The sequence below is a fragment of the Lipotes vexillifer genome, unplaced genomic scaffold (genome assembly GCF_000442215.2).
Source record: "Lipotes vexillifer unplaced genomic scaffold, Lipotes_vexillifer_v1.1 scaffold2993, whole genome shotgun sequence".
NCBI lineage: Eukaryota > Metazoa > Chordata > Mammalia > Artiodactyla > Lipotidae > Lipotes > Lipotes vexillifer.
In genome coordinates, this window is record NW_006791393.1 from 63450 (window position 1) to 81414 (window position 17965).

The 17965-nt window shown below is 37.6% G+C and overlaps 1 protein-coding gene and 2 pseudogenes across 1 annotated transcript in view; 1 reads left to right on the forward strand and 2 right to left on the reverse strand.

The window, feature by feature from the left end:
* The window catches only part of LOC103073890 (nudC domain-containing protein 2-like), a 7153-nt pseudogene extending 5127 nt beyond the window's left edge, over positions 1-2026 (reverse strand).
* A 133-nt stretch (positions 2027-2159) lies between these two features.
* MBTPS2 (membrane bound transcription factor peptidase, site 2) overlaps positions 2160-17965 on the forward strand; it is a 38770-nt gene continuing 22964 nt past the window's right edge. Inside the window, exons 1-4 of the mRNA XM_007464385.1 lie at positions 2160-2304; positions 4057-4279; positions 13832-13935; positions 15636-15763. Of these exons, the coding sequence (XP_007464447.1) occupies positions 2291-2304; positions 4057-4279; positions 13832-13935; positions 15636-15763 (469 nt within the window). The 5' untranslated portion in view covers positions 2160-2290. The remainder of the gene's footprint in view (positions 2305-4056; positions 4280-13831; positions 13936-15635; positions 15764-17965) is intronic.
* LOC103073337 (heterogeneous nuclear ribonucleoprotein A1 pseudogene) lies at positions 8582-13816 on the reverse strand (annotated as a pseudogene).

Consider the following 17965-nt stretch of genomic DNA (forward strand, 5'->3'; position numbering starts at 1 on the left):
CCGCCCCACACACACACCCTGGGTGCACGGTCCATTCTTATTTGGGTAGCAGATATTATGGACAGTTGTCTGACCACATGCTTCAGGCAGCCTTTCGGAATTGCATACTGGAGGTGGGAATATTGTATGCGTGGAATAAAATCATGTAAATTCTCAAATATTTAATGAAAATTCCAATTATGACTAGTAAAACCTTCATGTTATGAATACTGTTTTAAATAGAATACTGTAGTTTAGTATTGTGTGGTTTAGGCTTAACAGCAAAATGATACTTTTGTTGCATTCAAACTTGCAAAGTGAGGAGATTATACAGTTGAATCCTTAGAGCAGTCCTTAGAGTTGTGCTCTCCCACTTTCTATCCACTGAGAGCTTGGGCAGATTACTCTCTGTCCCTCCATTTCTTCATCTTTAAAATAGGCATAATAATTGTAAAGCTCTCCTGAGATTATAGAAAGGTTTTCATTAATTCATCCACATAGAGCCTTGCTACTCAGCCTGAGATTCAAGGACCAGCAGCACTTGGCATAATCTGGGAGCCTGTCCGAAATGTAGAATCTCAGGCCTCATTCCTGACCCACAGAATCCGAATCTGCATCCTCATAAGATCCCCAGGTGCCTTCTCTGCACATACTTGGCACAGTGCTTAGCATGTCATGAGCAGTACAGGCCACGGCTTGTTTAAACAGTGATTTTGTTGTTTGGAAAAAACAAAGCCGCATGATTTCTTCATGTTGCATGTGTGACAAAAATCCAAAATAAAAAGAATTTTTCAAATCTCTGTAGTCTCTGGTCCAGTGTGTGAGGTGATCAGGATGTCACTTTAATTTCAGTAACAGCTCCTAACTTGCTAAGAGAGCACTATTCCTTGAGCGAAAGACCGATCTCTCATTCAGAGTATCCGCTTGGGGAATGGAGAGACCTCAGGTTTTAGGAGCCTGCACCTTCAGCTTCTCTGCTTCTAACTTGGTCTGCTGTTCCATCCTTGGTTTGTCTAGGATTTCCTCAGTAGACACCCGGAGGGGTGTGCCACTCTCCTTTTCCACGTCCTAGAAGACAAGCAGGTTTAATAACTTCACCTGAAGATTGAGAGCAGAGAGCCTTATGGATCCAAAGGCAAACAGATGCCTGTATTCAGACTCAGGTCATTTTATGAGTGTGATAGGGCTGAAATATCCTTCTAGATAAGTTTCTCAAATGGATGGGCATCTATATGACAAAATACTTACCATACTTACTGTAAGAGGTAAGAGGTCAGTGGCAGTGTATGTAAAACAGCCTTATGTTGTCCAAAATCTTACATTACTCAAGGACTTCAAACTTCCCTAAAGATAAAACTCTTTGTTAGGCTGCGTATAAGCAGCTATCTCCCCAACAGTGAAGAATGTAAGAAGTTACTGAGACCAAGGTGGCTTTTTAGATAAGTTTTGTACTTTTTCATGGTCAAATTCAGCCTAATTTCCTAGGGTTGTTGCTCAGAAGAGGATAGAAAGCACCAATTCCAACTAACCTGTCCCCTCTGTTGGATTGGCTGGGGGTCTTTTTTAATTACAACAAAAGACCTCTTTCTCTGGTAACAAGGCTTCTAGACCTGTGCTGTCCAGTATGGTAGCCACTAACTACATGTGGCCATCTAGCATTTGAAATGGGGCTAGTCCGAATAGAGATGTGCTGTGAGTGTAAAGCTGACGCTGAATTTCAAAGACTTAATGCGTAAGTAAGTAAATAAATAGAATGTGAGGTGTTTCAATATATTAATTATATTCTGAATGATAATATCTTGATATTTTGAGTTAAAAATACATTTAAATTAATCTTTCTGTTTGCCTTTTAAAATTTGGCTACTAGAAAATTAAAAATTACATATGTGGCTTGCACTTATAGCTCACGTTATATGTCTGTTGGACAATGCTGTTCTAAGCAAAGGTCAGCAAACTTTTTTGCTTGTGGGCCGTAGTTTGCCAGACCCTGACTTCAGCACATCAGCCAATCCAAGACTCTTACTTTAATATCCTGAAGAATAAACATAAAGCTTTAAAATTATAAACATTTGATTAGTCAGTATCTTGCTTTTCTGTAGAAAACACTTTTATTTTCTTAAACCTTATAAATTATTCTTCAAAATTCAGTGATGTGGAACTTTTCTTTCTCTCTTAGTCATCTGTGTATTTTAAGCATTCTTATGAAGACTGGCTGGAAAACAACGGATTGAGCATCTCCCCTTTTCACATAAGATGGCAGACTGCTGTTTTCAATCGTGCATTTTACAGTTGGGGACGGCGGAAAGCAAGGATGCTTTACCAGTGGTATTCTTCATTTTCTCTTTTTGGTTTAAATTAGTCATTTGTGATCATGAGAAATACTTGTTAAATGAACTGTTTCCATCATTTTCAATTTATTGAGTTTTAAAATGTTGACAATGTAGAAACTTTCTGGCTTTATATAAATTCATGGGATTGCATCATTGTGCTTTTGCATACATCAAAAATCAAGGTTCTGTGTCTTGATCTGCGTGGTGGATACATCGGTATACATATGTAAAAATTCACTGAGCTGTACGCTTCAGACTTAGGCACTTTGTGTAAGTTATACACCAGTAGAAAGGCAAAAAGCATATGGAGCATTTTCCACCAGGAAAATAATCCTGGAGAATTCTCTCCCCCATCATGACACATAGAAACAAGGGTCCTGGGAGTCATAGGACTCCCAAAAGTCTGCCGGCTTTCCTCTGTAATTCTTCTGTGATACCCATCCAGGGCAAGGATATTTAAAATACTTATCATCCAGTAAGGCATACACACAAACCAATCAGGAAAATGGCCAGCCAGGTTACAGCAGCAGGGTTCTGGAGCCCTCTGGCTATGCCAGGCATATCCCTTTAATTTAAAATATTTTTAAAATCATGGTTTATAGTGTTTATGGTTAGGGGGTTTACAATGATCTCTGGGACACCCTAGAGGCTGACAGTTTCTGTACTTGACAGAATTTCTAATATGGCAGTAGGGGGCCTTTGTTGAAATTCCTTTTTGTTAAAAATTTAGCTCCAACTAGAGTAGAGCTAAATATAAACAATCAGGTCATCAAAAAGCAGAAAATGCAACAGCAAATCAAAGCAAACAAAATAGAAACAATAAAGATAAGAACAGAAATCAGTGAAATAGAAAGTATACAGTAGAGAAAATCAGCAAAGCCAAAAGTTGGTACTTTGAAAAGATTAATAAAATTAATAAAACCCTACCATGACTGATCAAGGAAAAAAGCAAACAAAATAACTAAAAATCAGAATTGAATGGAGAAACATTACTATAGATTCTGAGACTTGTTTTATTTTATTTTTATTTAGTTATTTATTTATTTTTTGGCCACACCATACAGCTTCTGGGATTTTAGTTCCCCAACCAGGGATTGAACCCACGCCCTTGGCAATGAGAGAATGGAGTGAGACTCATTTTGAAAAATGAAACTGTTGTGAACAGTTGTATACCTATAAATTTGACTATTTAGGTGAAATGGACAAGTGCCTTGAAAAACACCACTTATCAAAAAGTTAGAAAATGTAATAGATTACTCCCAACTATAGAGGAATGATTTCTAATTTCTAATCATTAGAACAGTAGAAGAAAGAAACTGTTGTTAAGTTTTACCATGTTAATATTTAAGCTCATTACAAAATTCAAGTAAAATAAAATGCAAACAAAAGAATCGGTAGATGAAAAAGAATGGATATCTATAATGTCAAAAGAGCTTTCATAACTACATGAGAACAAGATCAAAACAATGCTATGTAAATGAGCAAAAAAATATGAGAGGAAACAAACTTTTTATTGGGAACAACATTCAGCCTCTTCAGTTATGAGAGAATTGTAAATTATAACTGCTTAAAGAGACTAGTGCCCATGCTTCAGTCAAGTATCTGAACTTCAAGTAGGAAAAAGAAGCAGAGTTATTGAAATTTTTAGACATTGTTTTGAAGCTATGAAAGGTGGCTGGTTAATGAATTTTTTAGTCCATGAATTGTGAGGAATTGTACATTTATATAATTTTTTTCCTCTTGACAGGTTCAATTTTGGAATGGTGTTTGGTGTAATTGCCATGTTCAGCTCTTTTTTTCTTCTGGGGAAAACGCTGATGCAGACTTTAGGCCAAATGATGGCTGACTCTCCCTCTTCTTATTCTTCCTCCTCCTCTTCCTCCTCTTCCTCTTCCTCCTCTTCCTCTTCTTCCTCCTCTTCATCCTCTTCCTCTTCCTCACTTCACAACGAACAGGTGCTACAAGTTGTGGTAAGTGCCTTCTTATTGCTTTAAGTAGCTTTGTTGAAACATATATATAAGAAATTTCTTCTGGATAGCATAATTCCTGTCCATAATATAAATATGAAATAAATGAAAAGTCTCACAATTTCTCAAATTACTTGCTTAAACAAAATCATTAGTAAGAGTATAGCAAAGAAGTGTTACAGTGTGTAGTAGTAGCAGTAATAATAGAACAAATGGACCACCACTAAGACTGTCAACAATTACACAAGTATTCGATTTAATTCATGTTGTCTTTTTTTTTTTCAGTGCTAGGTTTTTTTTAATTGAAGTATAGTTGCTATACAATATTATATAAGTTGTGGGTGTACCATATAGTGATTCACAATTTTTAAAAGTTATACTCCATTTATAGTTATTATAAAATATCGGCTCTATTCCCTGTGTTGTAAAATATATACTTGTAGCTTGTTTTATACCTAACTTGGTAATTCATGTTGTCTTCTTGAGGTGTTGAATAATTGTTACTGTCAAGGAATAAGCATACTGATTTAAGATCCCTATAGTGTAGAAATAAATTGCATCTTAATCCTATGCAAAATGTTCCCCTTTCTTCATGGCTTTCAGATTCTTAAGCAATAATATCCTTTTAATTAAAGGTAAAAGACCTTTTGAATGATCACTGTGATTTCTTGATATGAAGAAGAATGTGCTGAGTTGTACTCCTTTGACTGTAAGCTACTTAAAATAATTCCCACTTTAAAGCACATGTGTAGACCAATACCTTATCAATTCATGTTTCCAGAGTTTGAAAGGGTGCTTTACCACTAACTTCAATTTTAAATTTTTTACGTTAATAGTTTCCATTTCCGTGAGTCATGGACGTTATGTTTTTAATCGTGTTCTTATTAATGAAATAGACTATATGAGTTGGTGACTTTTTTTTAAATTGAGGTATAGTTGATTTACAGTATTATGTTAGTTTCAGGTGTACAGCATAGTGAGTCAGTATTTTTGCAGATTAAATTCCCTTGTAGGTTATTACAAGATAACGGTTGTAATTCCCCGTGCTAGACAGTATATCAGTGTTACTTATCTGTTTTACTTTATTTTATTTTTATATCTTTATTGGAGTATAATTGCTTTACAATGTTGTGTTAGTTTCTGTTGTACAACAAAGTGAATCAGTTATAAGTATACAGATATCCCCTCCCTCTTGAGCCTCCTTCCCACCCTCCCTATCCCACCCCTCTAGGTGGTCACAAAGCACCGAGCTGATCTCCCTGTGCTATGCAGCTGCTTCCCACTAGCCATCCACTTTACATTTGGTAGTGTATATATGTCAATGCTACTCTCTCACTTCATCCCAAATATACAAACTATATAGTAGTTTGTATCTGTTAATACCCCTAATTAGTCCCTCCCTTCTTCCTTTTCCCCTTCGGTAACCACAGGTTTGTTTTCTGTATCTGTGAGTCTGCTTCTGTTTTGCATATACATTCATTTGTATTATTTTTTAGGTTCCACATATAAGTGATATTATACAGTATTTGTCTATCTCTGTCTTATTTCACTAAGCATAATATTCTGTACGTCCAACCACATTGCTGCAGGTGGCAGTATTTCATTCCTTTATGTGGCTGAGTAATATTCCAGTGTGTATATGTATATATATATATATATATATATATAAAGTACATCTTCTTAATCCATTTGTCTGATGGGCACTTGGGTTGTTTCCATGTCTTAGCTATTGTAAGTAGTGCTGCTGTGAACACTAGAGTGCATGTATCTTTTCGAATTAGTGTGGTTTTTTTTTCATATATATACCCAGGGGTGGGATTGCTGAATCATATGGTAGTCCTATTTTTAGCTTTTTAAGGAACCTCCATACTGTTTTCCATAGCGGCTGCACTAATTTACATTCCCACCAACAGTGCACAAGAGTTCCCTTTTCTCCACATCCTCGCCAACATTTGTTATTTGCAGACTTTTTGATGATAGCCATTCTGACAGGTGTGAGGTAATACCTCATTGTGGTTTTGATTTGCATTTCTCTAATAATTAGCAGTGTTGAGCATCTTTTCATGTGTTAGCTATCTGTATGTCTTCTTTGGAAAAATGTCTATTCAAGATTGACAGATATTTTTTTTAACTCATCTCTTTGTGGCTTCTAGCTGTGTCACTATAGGAAGATTACAAGTCATTTGTAGCAAAACAAAGAATCTCTCCTATGGTAATAGCTCTTTCTTAGAGGTTAAAAGGATTCAGGTGGGTGAGGCCTCAGATGAGATGATTTATTTTTTCAGCAAACATTTACTGAGTGTAGTCTGCCTACTGGCCTTGTGCTTAGTCCTGCTTATACAGGGAACAAAATCCAGTCCTAGCACTTACAGAGCTTTTAGTCTAGAGGGAGAGCTGCTATGATTTTCTACAGTTGGACAGAGTACAAGGTGCTGCGGGAACAAAGACAAGCCCTGCTGAGGTATGGCTGGCACTGGGAAGAGAGTAGAGGAGAAGGGAAGGGAAGGAGAGTCCACACAGCCTGGGAAAGGAAGATGGCAGTTGAGCACGCCAGAAACAGAGGGAACCATATAACATGGAAAGGCAGAGGGAATAATAATACTAATAATGAAACCTAGTTAGGGGTTTCCCTGGTGGCACAGTGGTTAAGAATCCGCCAGCCAGTGCAGGGGACACGGGTTCGAGCCCTGGTCCGGGAAGATCCCACATGCCGCGGAGCAACTAAGCTCATGCACCACAACTACTGAGCCTGCGTGCCGCAACTACTGAAGCCCGTGCGCCTAGAGCCCGTGCTCCGCAACAAGAGAAGCCACCACAATGAGAAGACCGCACACCGCCACGAAGAGTAGCCCCCGCTCACCACAACTAGAGAAAGCCCGCACGCAGCAACGAAGACCCAATGCAGCCAAAAATAAATATAAATTAAATAAATTTATTTTTTAAAAAACTAGTTAATATGCAGTGCTTCCCATGTGAGGTTTTTTGTGCCTATTTTATTTTATTCTTGCAGCAATCCAGAGGTAAGCATTGTTGTTATCCCTGATTCACAGATGAGAAAACCAAGGCACAGAGCTGTTAAGTCACTTGCCTGTGATCACAGCTAGTAAATGGTGGGTCCATCACTCACCCACCACTGACCTCAGACCCTGTGCACAGTATGCTCTACTCTCTTAAAAAGACTAGTAATTCCTCAAGGAACTATAAAGTAACTCTGACCTGTATCTAAGAGGTATATGGTGGAAGGTATATGGTGTAGGAGATAAGATGGGAGATATAGGTAGGGTCTGAGTTTTGAAGGGCCATTCTGAGAAGTTTTGATTTTATCTGTAGATAACAAGTCTATGCAGAATGGACTGGAGTAGGGTTTCACCAAAGATGGGGAGACCATTTAAGAGAGCATTTGGAATAATTCATGTTAGAAGTTATAAAGATCTTAACTAAATTAGTGGTAAGGAGAATGAAGGGGCTGGATTCAAGGGATCTTTTGCAGTGGAGTTCTCAGACCTCAGTCATTAATTGAATGTGAGGCTGGAGGGAGAAGAAAGTCGAGGATGACTCTCAGGCTGCCTGGCTGTTTATTGTTTGCCAAGAGAGAGGATAGTAGAGAAAGAAGCAGGCTTGGAGGAAATATGATCACTGGCCTGTCTGCCTGCTAGGAGTAGAATGGCAAAAGGGTTTTTGGGGGGGTTTTGGTTTTATTTCAGTTTAACAAGTTTGTTTTTGTTTTGTTTTGTTTTTTAAAGACACATTTATTCAGTGTCACATTTATTCAGACTATTACATTTAGCAATCAACAGCGTGGGTACAAAAAAAAATCTATATTAAAACCCTTGGTTGGAATGCTTTACACTTTCCACAGAATAGAAGCTAAAATAATCTATTATACAATTAGTCACAAATATAGTCCTTGGGGTATTTTTGCCCATACACAGGAGTATTGTCTAAAACAGGGGTCCCCAACTCCTGGGCCGCGGACCGCTACTGGTCTGTGGCATGTTAGGGACCAGGCCGCACAGCAGGAGGTGAGTGGCAGGCGAGTGAGCAAAGCTTCATCTGCCGCTCCCCATCGCTCGCATTACCGCCTGAACCATCCCCCCCCCCCACAATCCATGGAAAAATTGTCTTCCACGAAACCAGTCCCTGGTGCCAAAAAGGTTGGGGACCGCTGGTCTAAAACATGTCTTTGTAGCAACTAGGCCCTGCCACCTCTGTGCTTGGTTGAGTTCCCAAATCTGTTGTAACCTGTAGCTTCCCTGTCACTTCTCTGGCTCTCCTCTCCTGCTAAGCTTTGTTTCCTGGCAATAATTAAAACCTCCTGCCACTGCCATAGCTACTGCTGCTGCTGGAACTGCCATAGCCACCTTGGTTTCGTGGTTTGGCAAAGTATTGGCCTCATCCCCCATAGGGGCCAGAACTTCTGCCTCCAAAGTTTCCTCCTTTCACGGGTCCAAAATTTGAACATTGATTGTTGTAATTGCCAAAATCATTGTAGCTTCCGCCACCTCCAAAATTGCTTCTGTCATTACCAAACCCATTATAGCCATCCCCACTGCCACCATATCCCCCACCACGGCTGCCACCAGAGCCACCTCGGCCACTGAAGTTTCCTCCATGACCAAAGCTGTCATTCCCACCAAAACCCCCTCCACGACCACCACCAAAGTTTCCAGAAACACTTTGATCTCTTTGGCTGGATGAAGCACTAGCCATCTCTTGCTTAGATAGGGCTTTCCTTACTTCACAGTGTGGTATTTCTGAATGACAGTCTTGTCTGCAGAGTCATGGCCATCAAATGGTACAAAAGCAAAGCCTCTCTTTTTGCCACTGCCTCAGCCAGTCACTTTTTTCCCCATACTGTTCAAAATAATCTCTTAGGTGATGTTCTTCAGTGTCTTCTTTAATGCCACCAACAAAAATCTTTTTCACAGTTAAGTGGGCACCAGGTCTTTGAGAATCTTCTCTTGAGACGGCCCTCTTTGGTTCCCCAACCCTTCCATCCACCTCGTGTGGCCTTGCCTTCATAGTTGCATCCACCTCCTCGACAGTGGCATACATGACAAACCCGAAGCCTCTGGAGCGCCTGTTGTTTGCATCCCTCGTTACCACACAGTCTGTGCGCGTTCCCCACTGCTCAGGTGGCTCCTCAGACTCTCACTGGTTGTTTCAAAGCTCAAACCTCCAACGAAGAGCTTCCACAGCTGTTCGGGCTCTTTGGGAGACTGATTTAGACGTGACAGCAGTGGGGCTGGGGAGACTTTAATGATGCTTGCTCGGCGGCGTCCATGGGCAGAAACAAAGCTAACAAGTTTTTTTGATTTTTTTATTTGATAAATTTGACATGTTACCGTTTGCAAATTTAAGGTGTACAGCGATGTACACCTTATGTACTTACATACATTTATTTATTGTAATATGATTGCCATTGGAGCAATATTTATCACATTATAGTACAATTTTATTGATTGTATTCTTTATACTGTGCATTAGATCTCTGTGGCTTATTTACTACTTGTTACAAGTTTGTACCCTTAAATACCGTCACTCATATCCCTCCCATCCCCTGGTAACCACCATTTTACTCTCTGTTTTTTAATAGATTTGACTTTTTTAGATTCCATATGTAAGTGATATCATACTGTACTTGTATTTCTCTGATTTCTCTCTCTTAGCATCACGTGCTCAAGGCCTATCCATGTTGTTGCAAATGGGAGGATATCTTCCTTTCTCATAGCTGAGTAATATTGCATTGTTTATGTACATGTACCACATTGTTTTTATCCATTCATCTGTTGGTGATCATTTGGGTTGTTCCCATAACGTTGGCTATTGTGAATAATGCTGTGATAAACAGAGATATGCATATATCTCACTGAAATATTTTCATTTCCTTTGGGTATATACCCAGAGGTGGGATTGATGGATCATACCTTAGATGTATTTTTAACTCTTTGAGGAACCTCCATATTGTTTTCCATAGTGGTTGGACTAATTTATATTTCCACCAGCAGTGTGTAAGGGTTACCACATCCTTGCCAGCACCTTTGTTGTCTCTTTTCTTCTTGATGATAGCCATTCTAACAGGTGTGAGGTGGTATCTCATTGTGGTTTTGATTGGCATGTCCCTGATGATTAGTGATGTGGAGCATCTTTTCACGTGCCTTTTGACCATTTTGCTGTCTTCTTTGGAGCTACTAAATAGTAGTTCTGTCCATTTTTTAATCAGATTGTTGGGCGGGGGGTTGTTTGTGTTGTTAGTTCTTTATATGTTTTGGATATTAACCGCTTATCCAGTATATGGTTCGCAAAACTTTTCTCCCATTCTGTAGGCTGCCATTGGTTGTTTCTTTTGCTATGCAGAAGCTTTTGAGTTTGATGTAATCCCATATGTTGATTTTTGCTTTTGTTGTTTGTGCTTTTGGCATCATGTCCAAAGAATCATTGCCTGAATGGTAAAGTGTTATTTACAGAAGAAATTATTTCTTCTGTTTGATTTTCAGCTTACTCACAGAGCTTACAAAATATTGATTCAGTTAGGAGAGCCATGCTTTGGAACCATTAAGAAGTCAGCTGCCCTCTGTATATCTACCTGGCATATTTTTGTTTAAGTTTGTTGTGTCTCCTGACTTTGATATGAGCTCTTGTAGCTTAGAGCACATACTTTCTGTTTACTCGATAATTCCCTACAGCTTCATTCAGTATTAATTCCCCAAAACCTGGCACTCTGTGTTATTGAGAGATCAGTATTTTGGTACATCTAATACCCTGTGTGATCATGGCTGAGACAGATGGGCAGTCGAGTATTGTTGCCAGCAAATAAGACCTACCATCTGTTGGTGTAGTCACATGTTCAAATCCTTACCTTATTTCATTATTACATCACTGAAATAATAGAAGAAATCAGTATCCTGTTGGATCAAGGCTACTGATTTTTTTGAAATAAAGGTAAGATAACCTGAATACTTTGTGATATAGAGGGAATGTATGAGTATTAATCTTAAGTACATAAATTTAGAGAGGAATCAGAGAAAAGGAAACTACAGGTCTGAACAGACAGATGCCTGACAACATGGGAATAGAGCAGATATGTAGAAAAAGGTACACTGATGTTCTAGAAAAGAGTTGCTTAGTAGGGTCTGAGTAGAAAGAACTTCAGATAATGAGCATCATAAAAATATCCTCTGACCATTTACTTCCACATCTGGGACTCTAGGTTAAGGAAACACTTCCAAATTATAGAAAAATTAGTATTCATCAAGCTGTTTATCCTAACATTTATTACTATGAAGAATTGGAAACAACCACAATATGTAATTGAGGAATGGTTAAGTTATGAGATTGTCATTCAGTGAAATGTTATGAATACATTAAAAATGATGACTATGAAAGCTAGTTTCATAACTAGAGAAAGGACTCTTGGAATCAATGAATTTAGAAAGCAATCCAAGCAGCATGGTTTGAATCTCCTTTTCAGTTCCTTAAAAAAGGCTTAAAAGTGAAATTCCTTTGTTATACACAAAAATAAATTGCAATTGAATTAAAATTAAAATGTGAAATCATAAAAGACCTTGAAAGAAATAAAAACAGGTTTCTATTTATAGGAACACAGAATGAGAAAGACATATGCATAAAAATAATGGCAGAAACCATGAATATTGATAGATTTGACTACATAAAATTTTTTATATATCAAAAAACCAAAAGCAAAATAAAATTAAAAGGCAAAACTTGGGAATGCATCTGTGATGTGTATCACAGAGAATTGATAATTGATACTTGAAGTGATCTTACAGACAATAAGAAAAACATGAACACTCTTAAGAAGAAAAAAATTGACAAGTCGGGAGTAGGCTACTCACAAAAGATCTATCAGTGGTCAAAAAGTAGGGGGAATATTCAGCTTAATAATCATCAAAGAAATAGAAATCAAACAATGGGATGCTTTTTATTCCTCTCAAATTGCAGATTTGAATAAAATGAGCTTACCCAAGGCTATTGAAATGTCTGCTTTTGGAGAGCAGTTTGATATGTATCAAAGTCCTTTAAATTTTGTGTATAATTACCCTCTCTGTTAGGCGTAATGTTAAACAGTGGACAAGGATTATCTCCTGTAATCCTCAGAATTACCCTTTTATGTAAATGTGGTGATTTCCATTTTAATGATGGGGAAATTGAAGTACTGCAGGAATAATCCAAGCTTCCTCAAGGTCCCTTAGCTAGTTATGATGGAGCCAGAACACCAAACCCAAATGATATGTACCCAGAGCCTGAACCAACCGTGCTTGTCTAACAATTTATTCCCTCCAAATATTTGTGTGTATGTGTCCAAATATATTTATCACAGTATTTTGTAAGAGCAGAAACCTTTAAAACAAATGCCCAACGATCTATTCCATGAAATACAATGCAGCTATTAAAAATCATGTTGAACCAGAAATACTCATGGGAAAATGTTTGTGATACTATTAAGTGAAAAGGGTAGATTTCAAAACCATATTTATAATAAAAAGAGTATAATTTTTAAAAATATGTGTACATGAAAAGATTGGAAAGACATGCATTGAAACACTGAGAATGATTCTTTGTTTTGTGTTTGGGGAACAGGAACGGTTTCTATTCTTTGAGTTTTCAAGTTTTCCTGCTTTAAACATATTTTGTAATTAACTTAAAGTACTAACTAATGAAAGAAAGACGAACTTTCCTCCAGAAGGATACCTTTAGAGTCCCACTGCCTGGATTGTGAGAAATAGAACTTAGGAACGATTATTTATCTTGCAAGAAGATTCTTGGGTATCTAAAAAAATTTTACTGTGCAGCCCTTAAAATAGCAAACTTAAGTGCATTACAGTGGAGCACGTGGGTCCTTAACATGTCTGTATGTTCCAAATGCCTTACTTTCTGCATTAAATTTCAATTTTAGTATAATACTTATGTATCACTTTGATATGATTTTTCTAACCAATGTACTAGACAAACTGATAGAAGAAATGAAGGGCCTGGTGCTCCCACACCAATAAGGCACTTTATTACACTGCCTTTAATGATCAACTCTCATATAACTTGATAATACTAAAATGAAACTCATTGAAGGGGGGTGGGGACATCCTGTATTACTCACATAAGTACTTGGAACCTTGCAATAACACTTTAGCGGAAGGAATGGGAACTGTAACAAGAATTCCCAAATCGGGCTGCCAGCCCTCGGGGGTGGATCAGCTACTGACTCCTTCACTGCCACTCTGCCTTCCCTGGCACTGTGCCAGGCTCCCTAATTCTTTCCCGTGGTAAAGACTTCAGGAAGCTAACTTTTCAACTTTTTAACCTGGTGTTTCCTATTCTCTTTAGATTGGTGTTGTGCTTAGCTCAAAAACTGCCTAGTTCAAGAAACTGACTGGTGTTTTTATATTTATTATGATAGAAATGGAGAAGTGGACCATCAGTGTTCATATTAGTTTTAGCTTACCGAACACTGAGTTTGGAAGTTGAAGTTTTAGTACAGAGTGAACATCGTGGTCTCTTGGTGCCCAAGTGTGTTTTTATCATTGTGTCTGTGAACAGGTTCCTGGCATAAATTTACCCGTCAACCAACTGACCTATTTCTTCGCTGCAGTCCTCATTAGTGGTGTTGTACATGAAATTGGACATGGGATAGCAGCTATTAGGTAATGATATTTACCTCTCTCTCTCTATTCCATGCAAAGAAGCTTTTCATTTAGGAGTATTTATTACTAAAATCTGCTACATTTGATACTTTTTCTTCCTTTGGATACTGCCCAGTGCATATCCACCATTATTATTTTAAGGTAACTTCTCTTTTGTAGAGATTAATATATTGATGAATATGCTCAATTAACTATGTGCACATCTATAATCTGGGTCTTTCTATCCTTTGTCCTTTGCCAGCATGGTTATATCCTCATGGTTCTTCACTATTTTCATCCAATCCTGAAACCTAATCTTTCTGTTCATCACTGGGTCAGAATGATAACCACTGCACTCAAAGCCCATCCACCTGCCTTCTTAGTACTTTCTTTGGCTCATCATCTGAAATACTTTCCTGCTTCTACTCATGGCCTCTGCTGGCTACAGCAAGAACACTGAAAGCTCTGGGTTTGTTAACAAATATCATAGCCTATCTAGAAATCCAAGTGGAAGAAGATAAGGGAGGATGAGACCTGGGACTTGCTTCAAGTATCATGCCATGTTCTTGTCTTGACTATCCAAATGTATCATTGTAATTATACCTGAGCATTTTAAAGACTCCTAAATGTGTAAAATCCTGATGGGGGGAGAGATTGAGTCACAACTCCCCTTCACCCCCACATAATGAACACACATACTGATGGCAATGTGTTTCATCCTTTGAGTGTGTGGACCAGATAAAAGGTTTTAGAGGAGAAGATTTAATCACTTCTTGTTACTTTCCAGTTGCTTATGAACAAGAGTCTATTGACTGGCAATAAACCCTCATCTTGACAGAGCATATACTGTTAAACAGGTGTGCCATGTAGTGGTTTTAAGTGGTCGGCTACTTTTTCTTTTCTCTCTTTCATCTTTACTTCCACCTTAACTTTGCAGTTTTTAGGACTTTACATAGAAAAGCATTGTTATTACAGTTTAATCATTCATAATATGTTTGTGAAATAGTTTGGGTACTATTTTATAAAATCCCACTGCGAAGAAAAAGTGAATTTTACAGTCATCTTATATAGTTAATGCTAGGTGACAGCACAATATATTTAGATGATGCTTTTTTTAGAGTAGCTGTGTGGTCTTACGAGGCTTTTAAATGTAATTCCAGTTTTAGAGAATGAATTGATAAAAAATAGTTCTCTTGAGGACAGTCTGAGCATTATGCATTTTTAAATGCAGTACTTATTTTTAACATTAATTCAACAGGAATACACTTAGATAAACCTCCACCTTTATAATGGCTAGAGAAATATAAATATTTAGATAATTTATTTGAATTCTATTTTCTCCTATGTCCTTCCCTGAAAATAATTCAGAATAAACCATTAAAATGTTTTTCATTTAGTTTCTCATAGAAATAACTATTTCTTTATACAAGTGACTAATTTTAAGTTATTTGCTCAGCATATTGGTTTCTAAAATTTTTGAGGTTGTTAAGTCTATTTCAGAATGCCCTGTTTTACAAAATGCAATTTCACTGGTAACTAAATCTGTATGCTATTATAAAATTATGATGATATATATCATATATAATTTTTTGACTGTCCAGAGAGACTTGTATTTTAAGCAAGAGTTTGAATTACAGTGGGAAGTTTTAAGATTACATGCAGTATTAATCTGAAAAATGCAATACTAGTAGTAAATTCCTTTTTCTTATGTGATTTCTTAGGGAACAAGTTCGATTTAATGGCTTTGGGATTTTTCTCTTCATTATTTATCCTGGAGCATTTGTTGATCTGTTCACCACTCATTTGCAACTTATATCACCAGTCCAGCAGCTAAGGATATTTTGCGCAGGTAAAAGACTTAAATTTCTTTATTCATCTGTGTGTTATTAGTGGTTTTATGGAAAGTACATCACAAATGAAAACACCTCACCTTTTGGTTGATAAATTCAGTTTATAAGACTCTCAGTCAGGGCTTCCCTGGTGGCGCAGTCCTTAAGAATCCGCCTGCCAATGCAGGGGACACGGGTTCAAGCCCTGGTCCGGGAAGATCCCACATGCCACGGAGCAACTAAGCTCGTGCGCCACAACTACTGAGCCTGCGCTCTAGAGCCCGCAAGCCACAACTACTGAGCCTGTGTGCCACAACTACTGAAGCCCACACACCTAGAGCCCATGCTCCACAACAAGAGAAGCCACCGCATTGAGAAGCCCACGCACCGCAACGAAGAGTAGCCCCCGCTCACCACAACTAGAGAACACCCGTGCACAGCAACAAAGACACAACGCAGCCAAAAATAAATACATAAATAAGTAAATTTTTCACAAAAAAGGCTCTCAGTCAAAAGTGGTAGAGCAAAATAATTTACATTCCAGTTTTTTCATTTTTTTAACATGAATTATTTTTAGAAGATTGAAAAAATGAGAACATATCATGAAAATATGACTAAAGCATTAAATTAGACATAGGAGGTCACTTGATAATCATAAGGAGTGTAATCCACAACGGAAATGTAATCGTGAGTCTTTCTGAATAAAGTAACACATCATCAAAACAAAAATGGAAAAAGTACAAGGAAAAAACAGAAATGTAATAAAGGAGGTTTATCTCATCTCTCAACACATAGCAGGTTAAGTATGAAAAAGTCTTAATCATCGAAGCTCTAATTAGCAAGGTCAAAATCAATAGTTATGTCAAATCCTATACCATGACAATTTCTTTTCAGGTGCCCGTGAAACTTATAAAAATTGGCCAATTTAATTCAAAACCATAATTGCAGTATGTTTAAAAATGATAATGAAATAATGTGTAAAGTTTTGCTAAAAGGAAAAGTCACTGCCTTAGGCAATTATTATGAAATAAGAAATGAAAGTAAATCAGTTAAACTGAAGAAGTGAGAAAAGGACTATAAAATAGGTAAGAAATGATGTAATTAGCATGCATATAGGCAAAAAATAATAAATTAGAAAAAATAGAACTGTTAAAAGAGTTCTTTGAAGAACAAAAAAAGATTAAATGGGAGAAAGCATTTATAGACAGAATTAGAAGTCAGATTGGGGAATGACAACTGATAGGGAAATTTTAAACAATTATAAAAGTGTTCTTTGATCATCTCTGCAAAAAATTTTCACAAACCTGGATAATTATCTTTTTTTTAAACAGCCGAAATTAACCCCAGCAGAGACAGAAAAAATATATAAATAGGCTAATTACCATGGGAGAAATTAAGAAAGTTTAAGAGTGGTCCTGAAAGTTTCATAGGTAGAATTCTTTCAAATCTTGAAGGAATCTTGAAGGAAAAGATTTTTCTTTTCAATTCCAATTTAGTATAAACTTTCAAGGTCGCATAGAGAAGGAAACTAAGAATTTTTTAAAAGTCAGTGTACCACTGATACTTGTAAAGCACAAAAAAAATTCTACAGACGGTTGGTGTATCTAAACAGTGCAAGGATGGCTTAAAATTAGGAAGTCTTATTTGAATGTGGTAAACATTAATTACTCTTAAGAGAAAAATATCCTCATCTCAGCAGATATTGAAATCGGTATTTAACAAAATTCAACATCCATTAATGGCTAAAAACCAAAAATCTTTAGTAGAAGTACTAAATAGAAATAGCTGGTTACTTCCTAATGGTATAACACCTAGGAGCATTCCTATTAACGGGCAGGACAAGCATTCCACTGATACTATTAAAAATGGCCTGTAAATGTGGGTCAGTGCAATCGAATAAGAAAAAAAAGAAGCATAAATATTAGAAAGGAGTAGGCCTTCCCTGCCCACACTATTATATACCTGGCGGGGGGGAGGGGAGGGACAAAAAAGTCAATGGAAATGAAATACAGAAAAATTCTGTAGAGCCTGGTTGCTGTATTCAAAAAAAACAATAGCTTGGCGCGCTGAGTGAAGAGGCACGCAGTGGCAGGAGAGCTGGCGCACGCACGAGCGTGTGAGCGTGGGCATGAGCATGGTCCTGCACTCTGCTGGCGTGCCCCAGCTTAGAAGCGCATGTGCGGGGTGCCCCAAAGCGCATGTGCGGGAGGTGGGGGGGGGGG